The 22,527-nt window shown below is 37.4% G+C and overlaps 1 protein-coding gene across 7 annotated transcripts in view; it reads left to right on the forward strand.

Moving 5' to 3' along the window:
- Window positions 1-22,527, forward strand: part of ARL15 (ARF like GTPase 15) — a 420,722-nt gene that overhangs the window by 183,629 nt on the left and 214,566 nt on the right. For all 7 annotated transcript variants that reach the window (XM_082455931.1, XM_082455935.1, XM_082455936.1 and 4 more), the window contains one exon: window positions 16,950-17,158. In XM_082455931.1, coding sequence (XP_082312057.1) covers window positions 16,950-17,158 — 209 coding nt within the window. The remainder of the gene's footprint in view (window positions 1-16,949; window positions 17,159-22,527) is intronic.

A 22,527-nucleotide genomic window follows, 5' to 3' on the forward strand; every position in this document is an offset into this window, starting at 1 on the left:
TTTTGTTTCTAATCACCTCATGGAGCCATATTATTAGTTCTAAGCTTTCCAGTTAATTCTCTAGGATTTGTAGGTATGCAGTAATCATCTGCAAATAACGACTATTTTGTCTCTTTTCCAGTGGTTGTTATGTCTTTTACATCAGTTTTCTGCCCTATTTTATTGGCTACAACTTTAAGAGCAATGCTACATAAGTCTGGTGATAGTGGAGCCACATTAATTTTTATATCCTCTGCACCTAGTATAGTACTTGGCACATAAAAGGTACTCAGAAAATGTTTGCTGGAGTACATTTACTTAAATTATGCTGTCAAAGAGCTTTAATTATAGTTATCAAACTAAAAAACTGTGTGTATAAATAACAATAGTACAAAATAGAAAGCTACACATGACATGAAAAACTACAGATAATAGGGGAGTTCCCTGGTGGCCTAGTGGTTAGGATTCTGGGCTTTCACTGCTGTGGCCCAGGTTCAGTCCCTGGTCAGGGAACTGAGATCCCGCCAGCCGCACTGCATGGCCCACAAACAAACAAACAAAAACTACAGATAATAAACTACTTTGGCTCTTCAGTGAGAAAAAAAAGATTATGTACAAATGCAGTAAAAGGAATGATTGTGGCACAGGTGGCATATAATACAGGACTTGTGGATGGATTATACTTGGAGATATGAAGATAGGGAGAAAGGAAATTCCCAGAAGAGGGACAGGTCATTAGCAGAGATGGCCACATTTGGGAAATATGATGGGTTTAAGGCAAAAAATGTGAGCAGGGCATTTTGGCTGTACAGTTCCCATAAACGGTGTGGAAGGATTCAAGGTTACGAAGGTTAATGGGGTCAAACCACCAGGATCCTTGAATGGCAAGATAAACTCTTTTTCACCAGTGCTTCCCAAGGTATTTCACATCATCAGAGACGTGGAAAATGATAATATTTTTATGGTATATTGGGATAAACAGAAACTGTGTACTGATAGAGGTGATGACAAGAAATGGGGTATTATGCCACAAGCCTCACTAGACACCCCAATGGCTATAATGTTTCAGCACATCTGTCATCCTTTCTGAGGGACATCCATCTTAGGAAGGAGGTAAGATTTTATCAAGGCATATTTTCTCTTTCATTTCAATTTAAAGATGTTTTGAGCTTTATGTCAAGCAAGCCACCTCTTCCCCTCCACACACATAGACAGACTCTTCTTTACATGTAACACATATGTTTCCAGTTCCCCATTCAAGTATCAAGAGTCCCATTTATTTTCTTTTCTGTCAAAACTATGGCTTTTAATTGTAAGAAGAGATGACAATCTACCCCTGTCCCAGGTTCCTGAATTTCCTACCCAGATTGTGGTATACCAAAGATCAATTCTCAATTTCTTGGTGTGTGTGTCGTTACACTTGTTTTATCTGACTTGCTTTTGATTTTGTGATCCTTTTGAAGAATAATTATATCTCAGTACTAATGCAGCTGAATTTTGACATGAAATTCTCTCAAGATTACCTGTGGTTCCCCCAAGAAGTAAACATACCATCTCTGACAATTCTTTCAGGAAACTAGTATATGGCTCTGAAATAATAATTAATCAAATTGTTATACTTCCAGTCTGAAAGAGCTACTGTAGACTGTAAACAAAATTACCTTAACAGATGATTTTTCTTTAGAAAGGACTTCCCTTGATTAAAGAAACAAGTTTAAAATACACAGTACCGTAATTTGATTTGCCTTTTTTTCCCCTTTAATTGTTGTTGATCTCGTCTTCTCTTTTTTCTTTTTTTAATTTCTTAATTTCTTGATTTAGTCTCTTTTGTAACTATTTCTCTTTGCTACTGTCCACGTGCCTGTCTCTGGTGGATTCTGTCTCTCCTCCGTCTCCCACATAATGATTTACTGCTTCTAATATGCTCTGAGCAGGGAGCCAAGAAACTAAGTGTGATCACATTTTTTTCTAGGCAAGATTTTTGTGTGGACCTGAGGGACCTTTTAGAGTGTTAAGCATGTGAGCTTTAAGATGTTAATTTGAGGACATTTCTGTTGGCTGCCCCATGGCTCCTAGTTTTTAGTTGTGTTCTGGATGGTTGAGGCATCCTATAAATCCTATAAATGTTTAAATATACTGTACGAACAGTCATATGTCTTGAGACTGCAAGGAGGGGCTTTGTTTTGTTTTTAGTGCAGTGATAATGACACTGGAAATAAAATTATTTTATTTACAACTCATTGAAAAGAAATTTAACTTTCCAATTTTTATTACTACCTTACAAATCAGAAGAGTAAATATGCTCTTATGGGAAATACACATGTTGCTAAGAAGTAGGTTAAAGCCTAAATAACATAGTGTCATAAAGATATTATCAACTCAGTGACCTGTTGGATTATGAGCTCATGAGTCAGGCAGGGGCCGTGTCCAGCTAGTTCACCACTGTATTCCCATTGTCCCGGGTTGATTCTGGTGCATGGAAGTCACTCAGTAAATATTTGATAGTTGATTGAGTGAATGAGCAGTATAAATCAGACGACTATTTTTAATTCAGCGGACATGAATTGAGTGAAGATTATATGCCTGTTCCAGTGCTAGCTCACTGAAATATCCGGAAGAATTGGTCTCAAAACGTTAAGTACAGAGAGGTATCAGCATAGAGCAGTCATAAAAAATTGAACATGTTAAATACACAAGCATTGTTACAAGTGTCCTAACATCAAAGGGATATACAGGTTGCTCTAGGATCACAAAGGATGGAGAAGGCAATTTTGTTAAAATGAAATTAAAGAAGCCCTCACAATGAGATGATGTTTGGGTCTAGACTTGAAATATGCATTGGGTTTTTCTAGGTGTGCCATAGGTGGAACAGAGAAAGAACAGCCAGAGGAAAAGTGCATGGTGGCGTTTCAAAGCGTCCAAGAGCTTGGCAGTTACACTGGGATGGGGATGGGGGGGTAAATGTGGGTTATTGATGATTGATTATTAGGAATAAGGGGTAAGGCGTTAAGAATGACTCTTCAGATTCTTAGTTTGGTTGGCTGCCAGTACCCAAACAGGGAATCTAGGAGACTGGTTTGGAAAAGAATGCATGGTAAGAATGAGTTCATTGGGAGACAAGTTGAGTTTAAAATACCTGGGAAACATCTAGAAGGGAATATATGATAGACTGTAAGAAATAAGAATATTGGTGCTTAGGAGAAAATTAGATGAGAGCATTTGAACTGATGGTTTTCAGGGTATTAGAGGTAGCTGAAACCATGTGACTGAAGGTGTTCCGAAGGAGGATGTGGAAAGTGAGAAGAAAGAATTCTGGGGAGTTTCATTTCCTTGTCTGGGTAGTGTGGTACAGCACAGCGCATGGCAAGCCATAAGCTTTCAGAGCAGTTGTCGTTGGTGGTGTTATTTTAAAATCTTGCCTGTGAAAGAAGCATTTTGAGAATGTAGTAGATGCTGTTTACTAAAGCAATAATGACTTGCAAGTAAGACCTAAGGTAAGTTTTTCCCCTTTAGTTCATTAGTACACATTTTGGAATTTTCTGCCTGGCTACAAATTCATTTTTAACTTCACATTAGTTACCTATTACTGTGTAGCAATTTACTATAACTTAGAGACTTTAAAAAAAACACGCTTTTTCCTCAGTAAGTTAAACATAAGATTATTATATGACTCAGCAATTCCACTCCTAGGTATATACTCAAAGGAACTGAAAACAGGTGTTCAAACAAAAACTTGTACATCAGTATTCATAGCAGCTCTATTCACAGTAGCTAGAAGTTAGGAACCACCAAAATATGCAACAGCAGATGAATGGATAAATAGAATGTGGTATATCAATATAATGGAATATTAGCCATAAAAGGATCCTCTTCTAAGCTAGAGTTTTTGTTTGCAGATTTCAATTCCTGGGATATGGTTAGTCTGAGGGCGTCGGTTCCTGGCCAGCTTTTGGCCAGAGGATGTTCTCAGTTGCTTGTCACATGGGCCTCTCCAACATGGCAGTTTGTTTCACCGAAGTGTCCCAACCAAGAAGGTTAATCTGCTATTAAGACAGAAACTATAATCTTTTGTAACCTAATCATGGAGGTGACATCCTATCACCTCTGCCACATTCTGTGGGTTAGAAGTGAAGCACTAGACCAGCCCATACTCAAGACCGGAGATTACACAAAGGTGACAATACCAGAAGGTGGGGATCTTGCAGGCCATCTTGGAGCCTGCCTGCCACAAACGTTAAGGGGTTACCCTTAATGTTTCTGTGAGGCTTTGGCTGTTTACGTAGGGACAACCGTATGCTGTTCCTGACAGAACCCTCTTCATGTAAATCCAAAAATCATATATTGAGTATCTATGACTTCATTATGGCAAGTGTAAAGAAAGAGAAAATGTGGTCTCTGGCTTTATGGAAATGTAAAATATGGGTCATTTCTCTTAATGCTTCCTATTGTTGTACAGAAATAGTTGCTTAGACATTAATTATTTACAAGGATGTATGACCTTAGATTGATTTGTGTGCTAAGAGACTGTGTTCGTGCATGTGTATGTGTGCCTATTTGATGAAATGACCTGATTCTTGAGGTTTATAGCAAGACCATTATTTTTCTGATTAAGAGAGAGAGAAATCTTGAAGGATACAAACCAAAGAATCAAGGTGGAAGGGATACTATGTTTTTCTTTCCTAAGTTTAAAAAGAAAATGGCTTAGCCATTTTCTTATAGGAGACATTATTCAGAATAGCAACAAGTCTATGATAAATGTGTTGAAAATAATTTTTTTAAGGACCCTGATCCTGTGTCAGATTGGCATACTATTATGCATGTCTACCCTTTAATTGTTTTCACTTATATAGAATAAGAAAGGCATGAAAGGGGTGATGTGTCCTCGTTAGTCAGCTATGAATATAAGTCCCAAGCTAATGTCAGAGCTTTAAGAAAATTCAGCATGGTGGGACTGTACTGGATACCTAAGAAATATTTCTTTTCATGTAGTCTGTTCTCTGTCCTCAGGCAAATATAGTCTTTAACTATCCCCATCTAAATAAAACAGTAGTAGGCTTAGGATCATTTAAATTACACTGTCTCTTTTCTTTTGAGTGTGTTCTTCATGGGAAACTACTTAGAAGTGAAATGCTTGACCTCAGGCAATGTTTCAAACTCTTTTGTCTTCTCTTTGACTAGTGCACTAATTCCTAATCTTTTTATGCTGTGACACTATTTTGTGTAACCCTCTGTTCCCATACATGCTTACATTTTAAAGTTAATTAAAATTAATTTCATTTTGAGAGCTCCACTTGCCTCTCGAGATAATTGGAGACATCCCATAGCATGAAAAACAGAAGGTTGGCAATTATTGATTTAGTAATATAGTTACATGTGAAGAAATCTGTTTAATAGTATATATGACGTGGTAGGCTAGTCTTGTTTTAATATATAGTAATTGTTACTATATTTTAAACTGTGTTAAAATATGAGACTGCTTATATTCACATCTATGGGCAAATAACCTACATATTCATTCTTTCATCCACTTATTAATTGACTTAATCAACAAATCTTGAGCACCTGCCTGGTGCCAGAGTCTGTCCAGACCCCTGGAGACACAGTGGTGAACCTGCCTAGCGAGGAGGAGCTTGGGGATTTTTCGCAAAGTTGATTTGTAGAGCTATGTACATAGTACCTTGTGAAAATGGTGTCTTTACATAAAAGCTATGGAAAAACTGTGAGAAAGTGGGTTATAAACAGTTGTAAGAATGCCTGAGGAAAGGAGCCCATTTTGTGCTGAGATTTGTTTGCCTTTTTCCTATTCATAATCCAACTACATTTTATTTAAAAGGAGTCCTCGTCAGAGTAAAAGACAGAAAGAGCACTTGCCTACAAATGGCAGCCCCTCCCTTAACTCCTACATACTTCCTGAGCTCTCACTAGTGTAGCCACATGAGCCACTGGAAGTATCATTGGAGTGCAGCGATATGTGATCATCTATGCCTTTATAGCAAAAGGGAGGGACATGTACAGGGTAGTGATAGCTTTCTGTGTGTGTGTGTGTGTATTCCATACATCAACCTTGTAGACAACATCAACTCACACACGAGCTCACTTTGTATTGGTGATCAATTTTGGGTTTTTCATATAAAATATATGAAAGTGTCACCTTAATGTTAAGTTGATTAATCACACTGTTGTGCTGAAAATCTAACTGAAGGAATGTGCACTTTCATCTGAACAGGAGAAACCTCTTTTTTTGGTGTTGGGGAGAAGAAATCTGGACAGCCATTGGCGAGGAAGAAATTGAGGAATATAAAGTACTAGGGGCTGCAGGAGGGGTCGGATATAGCATAAAGTTACTAGAAAAAAGGAAAGTACCCACCCCCAATAAAAACTTGGTTTATTTTTATAAAATTGGGTATATTGGAAATTGCAGAGGAATCTATTATCCTTCTTTGCCTGTTTCTTTCAGCACTTTTACTACCAGATCTTAGAACTCAGGTTAGTTCCGTAGTCCAATAAGTTATAGGCTTAAATGGTGGCCAAATAATAATAGTAACGATAATAAGAATATAATAGTTAACACTTAGTGAACATTTGGCATATTCCAAGCACTATGTCAAACGAGTTATCTCATTTAATCTCTAGAGTCCTATGAGGTGCCTAAGTATTATTTTCTCCCTTTCATTGAAAGGGAAACCCAGGCTTAGAACAATTAAGCTGATTATCCAAGGTCACTATGATGACATGTGGCAGAACTGGGTTTCGAACCCAGTGACTTCAGAGTCCATGCTGGTAGTCATTCTACTGTCGTATTCTCTGTCAGAGCTGGCCTGCCTGTCAGGACCGAACCCAACACCAGTGCATTGCCTTGTTTTCAAGGAAAATTGTGTACCAAAAATCTGAAAAAATTGGAACCTTCTGAAAGTTTTGGAACATATCTCATCCCTAAGATGACAGCTGTCCATATTTATTTATGATTTGTAAAGTACATTGATTTGTCCAATTACATAATTCAAATTATAATGTACAGATCTTCCTCGATTTACAATAGGGTTATGTCCCAATAAACCCATTGTAGATTGAAAATAATTTTGTCAAAAATGTGTTTAATACACCTACCAAACAGCACGGCTTAGCCTAGCTTACCTTAAATGTGCTTAGAACATATACGTTAGCCAGCAGTTGGGCAAAATCATCCAACAGAAAGCCTATTTTATAATAAAGAACGGAACATCTCATGTAACTTATTGAATACTGTACTGAAAGTGAAAAGCAGAATGCTTATCTGGGTACAGAATGGTTGTAAGCGTATCAGTTGTTTACCCTCGTGGTCACGCGGGTGACTGTTAGCCAAGGCTCATTACTGCTGCCCAGCATCACGAAGAAAGTATCATAGGGCATGTCACCAGCCCGGGAACAGATGAAAATTAAAAATTAAGGTATGATTTCTACTGAATGTATATCACTGTCGCAACATTGTAAAGTTGAAAAATTGTAAGCTTAACCATAGTAAGTTGAGGACCATCCGTATGTTAGCTTTTGTACATTACTAAACACTGCCCAGAAAGTCTCAACTGTTCCCTTGCCATTCCCTATTTTGTGCTTAAGCCTAAACATGGATCTTGGCTATACCTCTGTAATCAGTAGGGTGACAACTAATAGAACCAACAGAATAGTCCACAAAGGAAAACTTCACTGTCCCTTTGGTAAGCATTTCCATTAAGAATGACAGAGAGTGTCAAGAAAGGGTAGATGTGGGTGGGATCAAATAAGTATTGTAGACCAGGCAGAATTCTCTTAAGGTTTTATTACATGAGTAGGTTATATAGTAATAACTTGTTTTGGGTCAAATTAATCACAGAGAAATTACCGTTAGAGTGAGAAACTGATGTCTATCTTTGAGTGCCAAGGCTTATAATCTGTGACTCTAATTATTCTTTATTGTTATATAGGATGAGCCATTAGATGGTTTTAAGCTTTTTTCTGTGGGCTGTGAATTTGTGTTAATCTGGAACCTCCTGTTATCTCTGTCAATTTTGTCATATAGTTGGTAAGTTAAAGTCTGCAGTAAAAAGAAATATTGCTAAGGGAGAAATGGCAAGCTGTGCTAAAATGCAATAGCATTTCCAAAGTATTAAAAGATCTTATTTCACCCTGAGTATGTAACAAACATCTTCCACTTCAGCCAGAAAATTCCTATTTGGCTTCCCCCAGTTGGTTGCTTTGGTCAATGGCAATTTCAACAAAATCGTTCCCATACTAGCTTTTCTACTCCAGCCACCAGAGTTTCCAGAGTACTACAAATGTGCTTTACTTTTTGTGTTATGCCAATAGCTCAGGAATTTGCTGCTTTCTATTTGGAGCCACGTAAATCGTGATCACCCTGGGGGTTGTGGATCTTCTAGGGAGTCAGCCCTTGGCTTTTACAGGAGCACCGAAGGGAACAATTTCCCAGAACTCTTCTCACAGTGTTTTCTTTCCATGCTTTCAGTTTCTCATGGCTGCTGGTTCTGTTGGGCATCAGGACAGGGTAAGGGATCACAAATAGGATAGGATCAAAAAGGATCACACTGAGCATAGGGTAATGCTCTTATTGTTTAGTACGGGGCTTAGCACATGCTGCATCATCGCTGCACATTTCCAAACACTAAAACAGAGCTCTGAGAAAGGCTAAGCAATAAGTAGAGTGAAGTTTTGTTGTGTATGTGTTTTTTTAAGTTTTTAATATCAGATGTTGGCTGAGAAATTTCTCGCAGAACTGGGTATGTGCCATAAACATAAAAATTACATGCTGATAACTGTAAACCAACAAACTACCACCATCAACCAAAGAGATAAATTATTTCTGTATCATGGAGTGATTTTTTAGGTAAATTCTACATTCTGCATTTGAGAAATCTGAATAAATGTTTTATAAAAGGTTACTCAGTTCATTTAAAAAATGCTGATTGAGTGCCCAGTATGTGTAAGACTTCATGTTGGATTCATTCAAAGTATGGAGTTAGTGAGACACATAAATGCGCAAAACTCCCATATGGCTCTTTCAGTCTAACCAGGAAGATGAAATATACATTCAGCTAACAATGAATGCTACAGGGTGGGAAGGGTTATGAACAGAAACAAGAGAAGTAACCTAAAACTTTCAGAGAAGTTATTTCCAGGTGGAAGATCACATAAGGCTTGGTGGAATAGGTGATGTTTGATCTGGCCCTTGAAGGACATCTAGCCATTTAAATGAACAAGAGCTGAGGGGAGAACTGACATGGTTAGAAACTCCAGGCAGAGGGGGTAACACAATCAAGGTGAAGGTGAAAAGCCTGAATCTGGTCCAGGAGAGCAAAAGTTGCATTTGTGGAGTGTACAGGAGAGTAATGGAGAAATGAGGTAGGAATGGCCAGTTGGAGCTACACCATGGAGAACTGTAAATGCTAAATCAAGGAGTTTGGGAATTTCAAGTTATAGGCATTTAATATTTTTGAGCAGAATGGTGATATAATCTGAGCTAGTTTTCTGGACCAGTATTAGTAATTTCATTGGATCACTGCCAGGACAGAAGTGAGGAGACCAGTTAGAATGCCATTCTGATGATCCAGACAGAAAGTGATGAGAGTGAGAACATAGGAGCAGGGCAGCCATCGGATAGCAGGCATAATAGTCCTCAAGTACAGTTGTTAGGACTTGACTTGGAACGTAATGATGTAAAACTGTGTTTAGAGTAACACAGACAGGCATCCAGGATGCTTGTTGAGAATAAGGAGAAAAGAAGGCAGTTGGTGTATCAGCTTGTATAGCGTTTAGAACTTTGTTTTGCCAAAGATAAGCTGAGGACAGCCTGCCTCAGAATCTCCTGGGCTGCTCACTTTGTGAGAATCTTTCTAAGCATGGAAGCGTGTGACCACTGGGTTAGAATTCCAACACAGTGAGACCAAGGAGATTAGTATGACTCCTATGTGGACCTCTTAATTTTGAGATTATGCTCCCAGCTCCGGCTGGCCTATCTTTGGACGGGAGACAGTCAGGGGAGAGTAAAGATAATTCAGTGTAACATCTTTATTTCTGTTGGAAAACAGCTCTGAATTTATACCAAATTTTAGTAGATCTTAAAGAGACCATTAAGTTTCTTTTGCATATTAAAGGTAATTGGTATCTACAATTCTTAAAACTTCTATGGGATCTCAGGTCCTTTATTCTCTTAAATTATTGAGACCTCAGAGGGTTTTTGTTTATATAGCTTATATGTATGTGTCGATATTTATATATATCAATATTTTCCATGTTAGGAATTAAAGCTGATAAATTTAAAAAATATTTTTCAATTCCTTTAAAAGTAACAATAAACCCATTACACATCAATGTTAAAAAATATTTTAATGTAAATTAACAGTTTCCAAAACAAACACAAATATTTGAGAACAGTGGCAAATCTCCTTAATGTCTGGCTTAGTAGAAGAGGACCGGATTCTCATAGCAACTTCTACATTTAGTCTGTTGCTATGTGTTATTTGGGTTGGAGTGAAAAAATTCTAGCCTCACACAGATAAATTCAAAAAGGGAGACGTATCTTAATAGCCTGTTCGGATGATTGCTGATTGTCTTCTTTCATATGACACCGGAATTCTTTAACAAGTGGTAGTTTTTAAAGGTCATTTGCGATGTGGAATCTGAAAACCACATCCACGCACTTTTTGTATTCAGTTACGTAACATCCAATGATCAGTCTTGTGCTCTGAGTGTGTTTTTTTTTAATCTATGCATGTTTTTGTACCATCATGCATTGGTCATTTGGAAAATATTGATTCATTAAGTTAGGTAGATCTTCCAAATGTTGAAACATTTTATAATAAATATCTATTAATATCATCACCAATCTCATCATTGAGAAGCTGTCAAGATCTCAGTGATGCAAACATTTTCCCAAAATTCTAGTTTTGGCTTGAAAACAAATTTTACCACTGACAACAAATACTATCAGTTGTTTTCCTTGAAGTTACAGGCTTACGTAATCATTTTTGAGAAAATGTCTATCAAATACTCAAGACTGAATATAATCATAGTTTGTCAGTTGAAATTTCAAGTAAAAATGGGATTCCAGCAAAATAAAAACGACCAGTTTAGCTCACAACTGAGTTGCACTGATGCTTAACCTCCAAACAACCATGTGCTTTGGTGTGTAGCAAAAATGCTTTTTGCCTGCTTCTCATTTAGTTTTTTTTTTTAAAAAAGACATGTTTAAGAGCTAATTTGATAAAACTAAGACTTTTTGCTGCTTTATTAAGTTCATTCTTAGGTGACACTTGCTCCCCGCCCTGGCAAATACATGGTGGTCAAGGATACAGTGACTACTAGTTTGAAGCCAGCACTTCTGATCATGTTAGGTTACCCTCAAATTTATTCACCTTTGTTTTGCACCATTAGCAAAAATGTCAGTGTGGTGAAAATAGCAAATAACGTCTTATTCTAAAAACAGTGTTGATTCCTGGGTCTCCAGAAAGAGTCTTGAAGAACACTCTTTGAGAATGGCTACTTCTTCTGCCCAAAAGTATATGGATAATTACATAAACCAAGTCTTGGATATTTATTTACACATAATAATGATTGTATTTTGTGTGTGTGTGCTTTCTGCTCATGAGCCAACAGCTAGTCACATGGCCTAAATTGACATTTATATGCTATTTTGGGGGGTAGCTGAGGGAGGCTTTGTTGGTGTCCCCCATAACCCCATTTCCATGAGCACCAGACTGACTTTCAACAACTTAAACCTCTTGGAATTCTCTGTCTGGGAGCGTTCTCTGGCTGCTGAGTGCCTTGGGCAAAATCAAGTAAATTTAAATAAAATTAAAAATTCAGTTCTTCAGTTGCACTGACCACATTTCAAGTGCTCAGTTGCCACATGTGGCTAGTGGCTACCATGTTGGAAAGCATAGATGTAGAATTTTTTTTTTTTTCCATCACAAAAGGTCAGTAGGACATCACTGGTCTAGAGATCAGATTTTCCATAGGGAAAACTTGGAGCAACTGTTTTATTGTTGTAGTTGACTCCTGCATATTCCTGGTTTGTTTGTTTGTTTTTTAGCTCATCGGGTCCACCTTTCAAAGAGCAACTCTTTTAATGAACTTATTCATAGCATATTAATTTACCATGAGGGGACTAAGCATCTTTTTGGCTGCAAATAACAAAATAGTCTTCTAAAATTGGCTTGAATAATTGGCATGTACTGTGCTCACAGAATGAGTTCTTATAAGACAGAACTGGGGATAGGTTCTGCTGCTCAGCACCGTTCTCAAGGACCCAGGTTCTTTCTGTCTTTCTATTCTGATGTCCTCAGTATGTTGGTATGTCTCCTTTAAGGTTGCTAGGAGGCTAACACTGTTCAAAGCATCACCTGATCACCTAATGAAATCTAAACAGTAGAAGAAAGAGGAGGCTCTCTTTGGGCATCTATCTTTTTAATGAGGAGCAAAATCTTTTCCAAAAGCTCCCAGCAGACTTTTGTCGAGTCCTGTTTAACCAGAACTGAATCAGATGTCCATGCTGCAAGAGACAGAGGCTGGGAATACCAGTACCTGGCATTTTTAACCTCTATAATGGTAGACTGGCTCTGCTGGTAAAGAATGTGAGCCTTATGAAGACTGAAAGTTTGGTCTTGTTTTGTTTACTTCTGTGTCCCAGCACCTAAGACGATGCCTGGTGCTCAGTAGATATCTATTAGAGGAATGAATTAATGAATTAAAAAGTCCATGGTGTGCCATAGAAATGAACCTGCCCAATGAGGACATTATGCTCCTGTCTTCTATCACTGCTCTTGTGTGGTACCTTGAACCAGGCTATCCTAATTGATTGGCTCTCAGAATGAACCTTAGATTCCCAAGACTTCCTTACAACCCTCAGTAAGGAGATCTCAGATCTTGGGTAATGAGGACATTCGGCAGCACCTTCCACCCAAGCTCTCTACTGTTTAGACCACCCCTTTGATTTTTAATCTAAATGAACAAAGTATAGATCAGGTTTGAGTTTGGTACTTATCCTTTTTATATAACAATTGTAATTTCAGGGACGCAGAGCACACAATTTCCAGTCATTAGAATAAGAGCAGGCTCAGACTGCTGTTAGATATGCTGTCCTGTGTGTGTTACCCCGTGTGGATTTGGTTTGTAGGTTGGGAATGCTGGGATGTGGGCAATCAAATAGGTGTTCCAAATTTCCCCAGTTAGGCTCACTTCTCAAAGCACCTGGCAGCTGGGTAGATGACACATCCCTTTCTCATCTGAAGTTGGTGAGTGAACTTAAGGCCCACTCAGCTGGACTGAACAGCTGTATCCCCCCCCCCGCCCACGCCTTTCCTGGTTTCCTCGGCCCTGATCTGGGTTGAGGCTGCTGCTGACTAAAGCTGTTGTGTGGGAGGCTGAACTGAAACTTACAATTCCAGCCTCAGTGCTTGTGATGAAAGTCAGAAATGCTAAGATTGGGCCGATGACTGTGTAGCAGGAGATTGAAGAAAAGGGTCTTTGCAATATTAATAACATATTCATATATTATGTCGTATACAGGGCATTTAAAAAAGTTATGGTATTTGGGTTTGTTTCATCCACCAACACAGGCCTGGGACTGTCATTTCATCTCACTAGGTTCCTTATGGTCTCCTAAATGTGACAGGTGAAAATAGTTTCTTGTTGAAAGAGGACTTCACAAGTTGGATTTCCAGTATGTCCCACATATTTCCAGTGAACAAGTTCCATTAAAACATGCATCTAGTATTCTTCTCCTTATACTTCACTCCCTGGATACTCTCCAATGCTATGGCCATGTTTTTTTCCTCTCATACATTTGCAGACCTCATTGTAATCAGCATTACTTTACAGGCTTTGAGGGTCTGAGCTAAGAGGAATAGTGGCTTTCTAAATACTTCTTGTAGGTCCTAGCTCAGTGACTTGTATAGAATAGACAATAATACTATTTGTTGAATTAATTGGTTGGGAAATGTTCTTGGACAGCTTCCCACTCTGAGCATTAATATATATAAGCACTTAGGTACCTTTTATTCTAGCAGGTTCCCTTTTTCCCCCTCTTGGCTCATGTGGTAGTAGAGTTCTTTATTTAGCTTTGTCACCTTTCTGGTCGATGATCCTTCTATTTCGATCACAATAGACCTAAATATATTCCTAGTTGCTTAGCCTTGGACACGTTATGTAATTGTTTTGTGTCTTGATTTCCTTATTGATAAAATGAGAGTGATAAAAGTACCTACCTCATAAGACTGTCATGGGCCAGTGACTTAATACATGTAAACACTTAGCACAACCAACATTTATTTCAGAACTGGAGTTGGTCAACCTCAACTGCTGGTTGGCTATGGATACAAAAGTTTGACGAAATCAATGAAAGCATTCTGTGAGCACTAATGAGGTCTATAGAATTTATGATAAAGCATGTTGCATATATTCTTATTATATGAAAATTGTGTGCTACACATCCTTTATGTAGGTAAAATGTATAAAAAGCTTGTGTATGGATACATGTGCGCACAGCATTTTTGTTATTTTAAACATTTACCACCAGGTAACACTGTCCCTACTTTTGTTCTTCAAGCTTATGGATGTTTCTCTCCCATATGGATAATGTCTGGATGTAGCCTGTAGCAGATGTTGTTGGTACCCTACCCAGATCTCCTTTACTGGGCCAGTGCATCCATCTCCCAGCTGCTGCGGGTATTGGCTGCTAATGACTCACACCTGTACCCTTCTCCAGAGGCCTGCCCTTGGCTGACAGTAATTGCCTCAACCAAGTATGTTGGGGAGATTATGAGATCATGCCCCAGCCCCCCCTCCTGTTCCCCAGGGGTGGCTCATAGCCAATGACTGTTCAGGGGTATAACAGCCCAGCCCCCTTGCCTTTTGGATGGGACAAATTCCGTGGTTCAGTCCACGTTCTAGAACTGCTCATTGGATCAGACTGAGGCTGCATTTCTGAAACCATATCTTTGTGTAGCTCCTTCCCCCATTCTGGCTTGCTTCTTTCTCTCTTGTTTCTCCTGACAGCACTCTGTCTATACTCAGGTGTGTAAGAAATGCCGTCTCAGGCTCTGCATGTAGGGAACCTGACCTAAGATGTTGCTAATTTCAGTGCCCCTATTGTTTTCTTAGTTCCACCATCACTTATGCAACTAATTCCCTATATTAACTAATCTCTGGCTTAAATTTCCTCTCTTTGTTTTGTTTTCTTGGTTGGACCCTGCCTGATTGGCATTAACCCTGCTCATATCCCCTGTCTTTACATATTTAAGGTTGCTCAACATCAAATGCCCTTGTTCTTATTATATACCTGGTTATTTCACATAGTATTTTGATGAATACCCCAGATTTTAGAATCTCAAAATAAGTGTCAAAGCCTGAGTCAGTTACACCTCCCTCTTAAGATTGTTGTAAGAATTGTATGAGCTATTTTTTTTGAAAATACTTAGCTCTGTGCCTGGAATGTAGAAGTTCTTAATAAATGGTAGATGTTTGGTTGATATTACTCTTTTAAGAGACTTGCCCAGTCTGGATAAGATGCCTCATCTCTTGTTCCCAGAGAACCCTAATAAGTTCCTCTATCACAGTGCTTTATTACTCTTTATTATAATCTTTTTTTTTATTCTATTTCTCCCAGAAAAATATGAGCTTCTCAGTGTCATCTAGTGATATATTGGCTCTCCAGGGGAAGAAAAGACCTGACAGATAGCTTTTGCTGATTTTTCTTGGTGAAAATACTCCTACCTATCCATTTTTGAGCTACCAAAATGATGTCACTGAACAGTGTTGGGAAGAGACACACAATTGGCACACCAACTCCAGTCTCTACTCTGAATCCCTAACACTCAGCACAGTATATCCACCACTGGAGCTAGATGTTCAAGAGATGCCTAAAATATAGTTATTGAGTGGTCAGAACTTGATTATATGCCCTAAATTGGTGAAATTCCTTGATATCTAATTTTTGTTATGTAACCAATAACTTGTATTGGTTATATAACTTCCCCCCCCCCCCCAAATACACACATACGCACAAAAATTGCCCATGCTATTCATGAATCAAAGAAAAGGAGGTATTCATCATGATGTAATGGGAAATACCCATGCCTTCCCTGGGCAAGTTGCCTACTAACTCAGACACAGATCTCAAGTTTGTGATTTGCTATACACATGAATGGAGCTTAGTCACTTCACCTCTCTTGGCCCCGGTTTCCTCAGAGTTGGAAGCCTAATGAGTGTATAATTTCATTTCCTCCTTCCCTCATTTTCCTCATTCCTGTATCACACTTTGAGTTGTACATTATGCTAGATATTGGAAATATGACAAGGAATAAGACTTGGCCCTGGCTGATGAGCATCTCAGTATCTTTTTCTGTGAACATCCCATCAGACTGAGGCCATGAGTGTGCTCATTGCCTAATGGTGTTAGGCAGATGTACCAAAGGCCAAGATTTCACTTCATTACAAACTTTAGCACTTTGACACATAAAGGTATTGTGCTAATAGTTTTAACTTTCTGGATAAATTAAACAAGGCTGTCCTGATCAGTGTAAGCAGTTCTCAGAAAATGTCAACAAGATAATGTTCATGGTATGGAGAGAACCCTTGGTGAACAGCTTGGTTATACTGCTGTCTGAGTTAGGCTCAAACTCAGTCTATAGAGAGGGTAGTTTTTTCAGGACTATTAAGCAAAATCTGAAAACATTCTTTTGTGTTTAAGTCTAAGAAGTACTTATCCTGATTCTTTCTTCCATATTTTGATAAGAAAGGCATGAAGAATGACTCTTAAACTTTTGTGTTCTCCTTCAAGGCCATATCCACCCATTGGCTCTAATGCCTTTGTTCTCATCATCTGTGATCTCCGCACTTAATTTTTAAAGCCGCATTGGTTTCCAATAGGAAATTACTGTTGGGAACATTTTTCAGTTGCTGAAAGCTGTCTTTAAAAAGAGAATTTGTTTTGTTTTTGACAGGGGCTGATAATATCCGGAAATACTGGAGCCGCTACTACCAAGGATCTCAAGGGGTAATATTTGTATTAGACAGTGCCTCTTCGGAAGATGATTTAGAGACTGCTAGAAATGAACTGCACTCAGCTCTTCAGCACCCACAGTTATGCACTTTACCGTTTTTAATATTGGCCAATCATCAAGACAAGCCAGCCGCTCGATCAGTACAAGAGGTATGTCTCATTAAGGCGACAGCTCTTTGTCTGTCTTGTTTGTTGACTTTTGCTGCCATGTTGGAATTGGAAAAGATTCTTGTAATTGGAGATATGCTGGTTTTGCAACACGAAACCTAAGTTTTTTTAGAAAACAGAAAGCCTATATCAATCTGATAAAAATTATTATTCACACCCCTAACCCCACTTGGAGACCATAGTTTTTTTTTTTTAACTGTTTAGCAAAAGTTAAAGGATTTATAGGAATATATTTCTCATCTATTTTAAAGGGCTAAAGCCCTGGTCATTTAACTTTTTTTTTTTTTTTACCTCAACAGCTTACTTAGTTCATTCTTCTTTTCAAGGAATGCGTCGTGCGTATTACCATGCATCACTTGCCCTCAAATGTCGTGTTCTTGTCCCTCTGAAATGCTCACTGTGGACGAGAAGCAATGGGTCCTATTCTGTAATCAGCCAGCCTGAAAATTGATGTCTTATCTTGCAGGTTCCATGCCAGCAAATACCTTTTAGTATGGACCCATTCTTTATCTTCCATATTTAATTTCATTTCTTAGCTTGTATCTTTCCTATAAAAGCATGAGACTAATTCTGGGCAGATAATCAGTGTCTCAGCAGAGTTTCTGATTCATGGTGCTAAAGTAATAAGATAAGTGAATAGCTTTCAAAACTTAAATTATAGTGAATTTTAATCTTAAGAACAGTGAAATCAAAACTTTTGATGTATTCCTTTACACCTGTAACTTTCAGGATATGTTCCATTACTTCCCCCACGCCCCCCCCCTTCAAAAATTGTGTGCTTCTTTTAGTGACTTCGGAATAATAGGAACCACATTGCCCTTTAGTCTGAAAAATGGATGAGGAGCCAAGGACATAACATGTCCTAACTCCAGTCTCTCTCCCACTTTGTGTGGGACCCGTGGGCAAATAACTTTGTCCCTGTGCCTGTCTTCTCACCTGTAAAATGGGAATAATGTGATTTTTTAAAAATGAGAAGTGAGTGGGATTAATTTGAAGTGTAGGAGGTACTGTATGTAGAGAATTTTCATTTATTTTAGAAAAATAGTAAAGAAGGCAAGGATTTCTTATTAAATAGAGCTTACGTGTATCTTTAGTTGCCTAACTCAGCATTAAGTAGTTAGCACCTTGTTCCTTTTTAGATTTTGTGAAATACCTTATGGATAACATTAAATGATTAAGATAAAAAGAGTAACAAATCTATTCAGACAGTCATCAATGTGCAGATCTTCAGCACTATAATTGGGTGCCTTCCTGATCTGTTCTTAAGAACTCAGATACATCTTTTAACTTCTTAGCACCAGTTTTTCTGTCTGTAAAATGGATATAATAGTGTATAATGATGGGTAGTTATGAATGTTAGATTATGTTTATAAGGTGCTTTGCTGAAAATGCATTGGTATTCTGAGATTCATTGTGGAAAATATAATTTTTTCTTTTTTTGCTTTTTAATTTAAGAAACTGTTTATATGTTTCCATAGACATCAAAAAAAGAAACTAATGAGTTCTTTAAACCTAATATATGACTCATGGTAATCCTCCATAGGAATTAAGGCCTGCTACATTGAATAAAGGAAGCTTTTAACAATTGATTGCTTTGGAGTATGCCATGTGGCTGTTGGCTGGCTGTCTCTCCCAGGAAAAGGGCTGCTATCTTTTTGTGCTTCATCTTTTAGTAGGAAGAAGTTGTGAATGTAGAGTAATCATAGATATACTTTGAAAATTATTCTAAACTTGTATATACTGGAACATATGTGACTTTGACTTTCCTTTTTACTCATATCCATTTTAAATGAACTTTCCTCAAAATTTTGACTTGTGATGGAATTTGCAAATACCATTTTGAGGACTGCTCTATGTAAAGCATTTTCCCTATGATTATATAAACACGTACTGTTCCAGGTGCATGTTAACATTTTAGACTGCCCTAATTGAATTCATGGACAAATTCCATTGTAGATCTTGAACTTATTGAAACATAATGAAGTGCTTCAACTTACTTTGGATTTGGGAGAGAAAGAAATGGAAGCTTCCTATTTTCCCCATTCCTTGAACAACAGAGGTTTCTCAGTGTAGTTATTATGATGCTTTGCTGCAGTACTCCTAGGAATGTTTTAGGAATTAAATTAATACCTTATTGTTAGCATAAAAATGGAATTGTAAAATGGAATCTTAAACTTGTTTATAAATAGTAACCTCAAAATGGTTGGGAGTAGGCACGAGTAGAAGAGGAGAGAGAAGATTGAGAAGTGAGCAAAGTTACGTGTTACTTGAAATGTGTTGAGAAGTCGTCATCTGTTTATTACTTTCTTTCCTGATCCTAAAGGTATTACGTGCTGTGTGCTGCTCTGTTGCTTATAAACATTTTTATTCATTTGTACCTGCTCATTTGTGTGCACTTTGTGGAATTTCCAAATACTAAAAAGATGGTGTTTTACTCTGCAGAATACCTGTGAATTTTAGGTAAAATTCTGTTCTTTCAGAATCAGGGAAAACGCATTCAGTTTACCAAGAAGCACAGAACAATTCTTTGATGCAGTTAAGAAAAGATGAGGCATAGAGGCTCGTTGATTCTTCCCCTCCTCCCATTGAAATTATTATATTTTGTGCTTAATGCATTATGCAAAAATTTTGCAGTTATTTATCCTGTCACTGGAGTAAAACTTTAAGAATTCATTTATCATTTAATGAGGATATCAGGTTACCACTGAGCTTAGAAGCTGGTAGGAGCCGGTGAAATCCAAAGGAGAAAGCTGAATTATCGCTTGGATTCCAACAGAGGATGAAAATCATCAGGAAGTTATGTATTTAGTTCCCTCCTCTATGATGTGAGTTTTGCTAGGTTTGTGTTGAGAACTAAATTAAGATAGGAACAATGGTTAAAATTACTGTGTAACCCACTGACAGAGGGCAACGTGCCCAATTATTTTGTTGCCCTTTTAGAAAGTAAGTGGAGTCTTGTGCATTGCATAGTTTCCCTTTCTGTGATATACCTACCTGGTAATGACCTATGTTTAACTTAACAGAATTTTAAGATTTTGTGCCTTGAGACTCGATAGTAGAAACATGTTTTTTAACAAATAAGCTTTTTTTTTTTTTTTGTAATAACAAAACACTGGGAAAAAGAACACCCTTTACATACTGTCTGAAAGCCAAGCAGTTCTTGCAACAGATGTTTGTTGTATTCACTTTAGGGAAGTGTAGTTACAACAGTTTTCCAGAATTTACTCATATCAACTATTTTCCTCTGTAGAAAATATAATATAAAAATCTATAATTATGTCAAGTGACCCACTTGATTCATTAGGGAAAATTCTGTTCTAATATAAATGATAAAGCTTTCTAAAACAAGAATCATCTTAAGGGTAAATAGGTTGGTTTTTTATTTGTATTGAATTGTAATTGTATCTAATTTGTTTTACAGCTCCCACAGGAGAGCATACTTCAGTTCTGAAGTTATTTAATAGATCAGGAGGATTTTATGAGAAGTTAAGTTGATAGAGTAGCCAATAAAAGTAATCCTGTTTTCCCTTGACACAGTTGCTGATTGTGATTCTTTTACCTCCTAGCTTTTTCAAATCTTATTCTCATTTTATTGGGCATTACCATGTCTTATAAAATAACACATTTTGTCAACATGAAAGAAATAGTTTATCCTTTCAGCAATCTAATCTGATTTGATATTCATTCATCTCCTTAATCCAAAAGTATTTAACTTTTTCAGAAATAATGCATCAAAAATACTGAGTTAACTTGAATATTTTATATTAAAGCCAATATTAAGAAATATGAAAGCTAACACAACATTGTAAATCAACTGTACTTCAATTTAAAAAATGTAAAAAAAGGATGAAAACTGTGAAACATAGAATTTTGAAGTAGAATTATAAGGCCAGATGACACTATTTGGTTCCATGGCTCATTAATTGTAGCATAGGAAAATCCAGCTTGTAAATTAGGATGTCAGCATTAAAGTTGAAATTTGTAATCAGGCATTTCTCAGTTTTTGCTCAATTGTAATTTAGTTCGTTATTGTGATGTACATAGAATGTGGTGTTCTATTTGAGAAGAATAGAAGAGTATTTGTGAGTATTTCTGTAATGATATAAACATTACTTTTTTAGACCATGTTTTGTTTTGATTATCAATATTCATGTTTTTTGAATAGTACTTTCAGTATTCACCGTGTCATGAATAGTTTATCTAGTTCTCACTTTTTAGTCTAGACATTTTCTGGAAGAGAGCGCTAATATATGTTTTATGTTATTTAACTGTTACATTTAAGTATAATTACTTCTTGTTTATAGATAATTATTTCTACGTCGTGTACTTTTCCCCCTTCCTACAAAGGGTCAGAGAGAGTTTTGCAAGACTGAAATTTTTGGACACTGTTTGTCTGTAAATAATCCGCTAGTTTAAATTTTCTATATTTACACTGCTTCACAGGAGAGCTGTTCTTTTCTGGTAGTTCTATGAAGTAATGAATGTCATCTCTGATTTTACATGACAAATCTTTTATTAGAAGTGCAAAGCAGTGTTTAAATCACATAAAATCTCAGCTTAATTTAATATTACTTTCTGTATATGGAGAGAAATGTGTGTGTTTGTGTGCGTGTGTGGTATAATCATTGTAAAGTGTCATATACTCTAAATCTTAAGAGTCTTCCAAATATCTTGACCTGCTTCTTGGCAGCATTTTAGAATACTAATTCGATTTCACATAGAACAGTGTACATACCTATTGTGTGAGCAGTTTGAAAACTCCCTCATGGGATGTACACTTATCCTAAAGTGATATAAGAGGTACAACTTATTTTTTGTCCATTCCTTACAGATGTACTCCATTCTGTTACAGTTTAATCTTGGGGAAATAATGAGAGCATTTGGAAATCAGTTTTCCATTGAATGACTCAGTGATCTCTTGAAACTGTTTACTCACTTGCAAGAGAAGCTGAAATCGCAATCATTTCAATAGTTAATTACAAAAGTGTCATTATTATAGAGCAACTTTTAGAGACTACTTGAAAGAGCCAGAATATTTTATTTATTGTACTTTTAAAAAATAAATTTATTTATTTATTTACTTACTTATTTGTTTATTTATTTATTTATGGCTGCATTGGGTCTTTGTTGCTACGCGCGGGCTTCTCATTGCAGTGGCTTCTCTTGTTGCGGAGCACGGGCTCTAGGTGCGTGGGCTTCAGTACTTGTGGCACGCGGGCTCAGTAGTTGTGGCTCGTGGGCCCTAGAGCGCAGGCTCAGTAGTTGTGGAACACGGGCTTAGTTGCTCCGCAGCATGTGGGATCTTCCTGGACCAGGGCTCGAACCCGTGTCTTCTGCATTGGCAGGCAGAT

The sequence above is a fragment of the Balaenoptera physalus genome, assembly GCF_965194825.1.
Source record: "Balaenoptera physalus genome assembly, chromosome: 3".
NCBI classification, from domain to species: domain Eukaryota; kingdom Metazoa; phylum Chordata; class Mammalia; order Artiodactyla; family Balaenopteridae; genus Balaenoptera; species Balaenoptera physalus.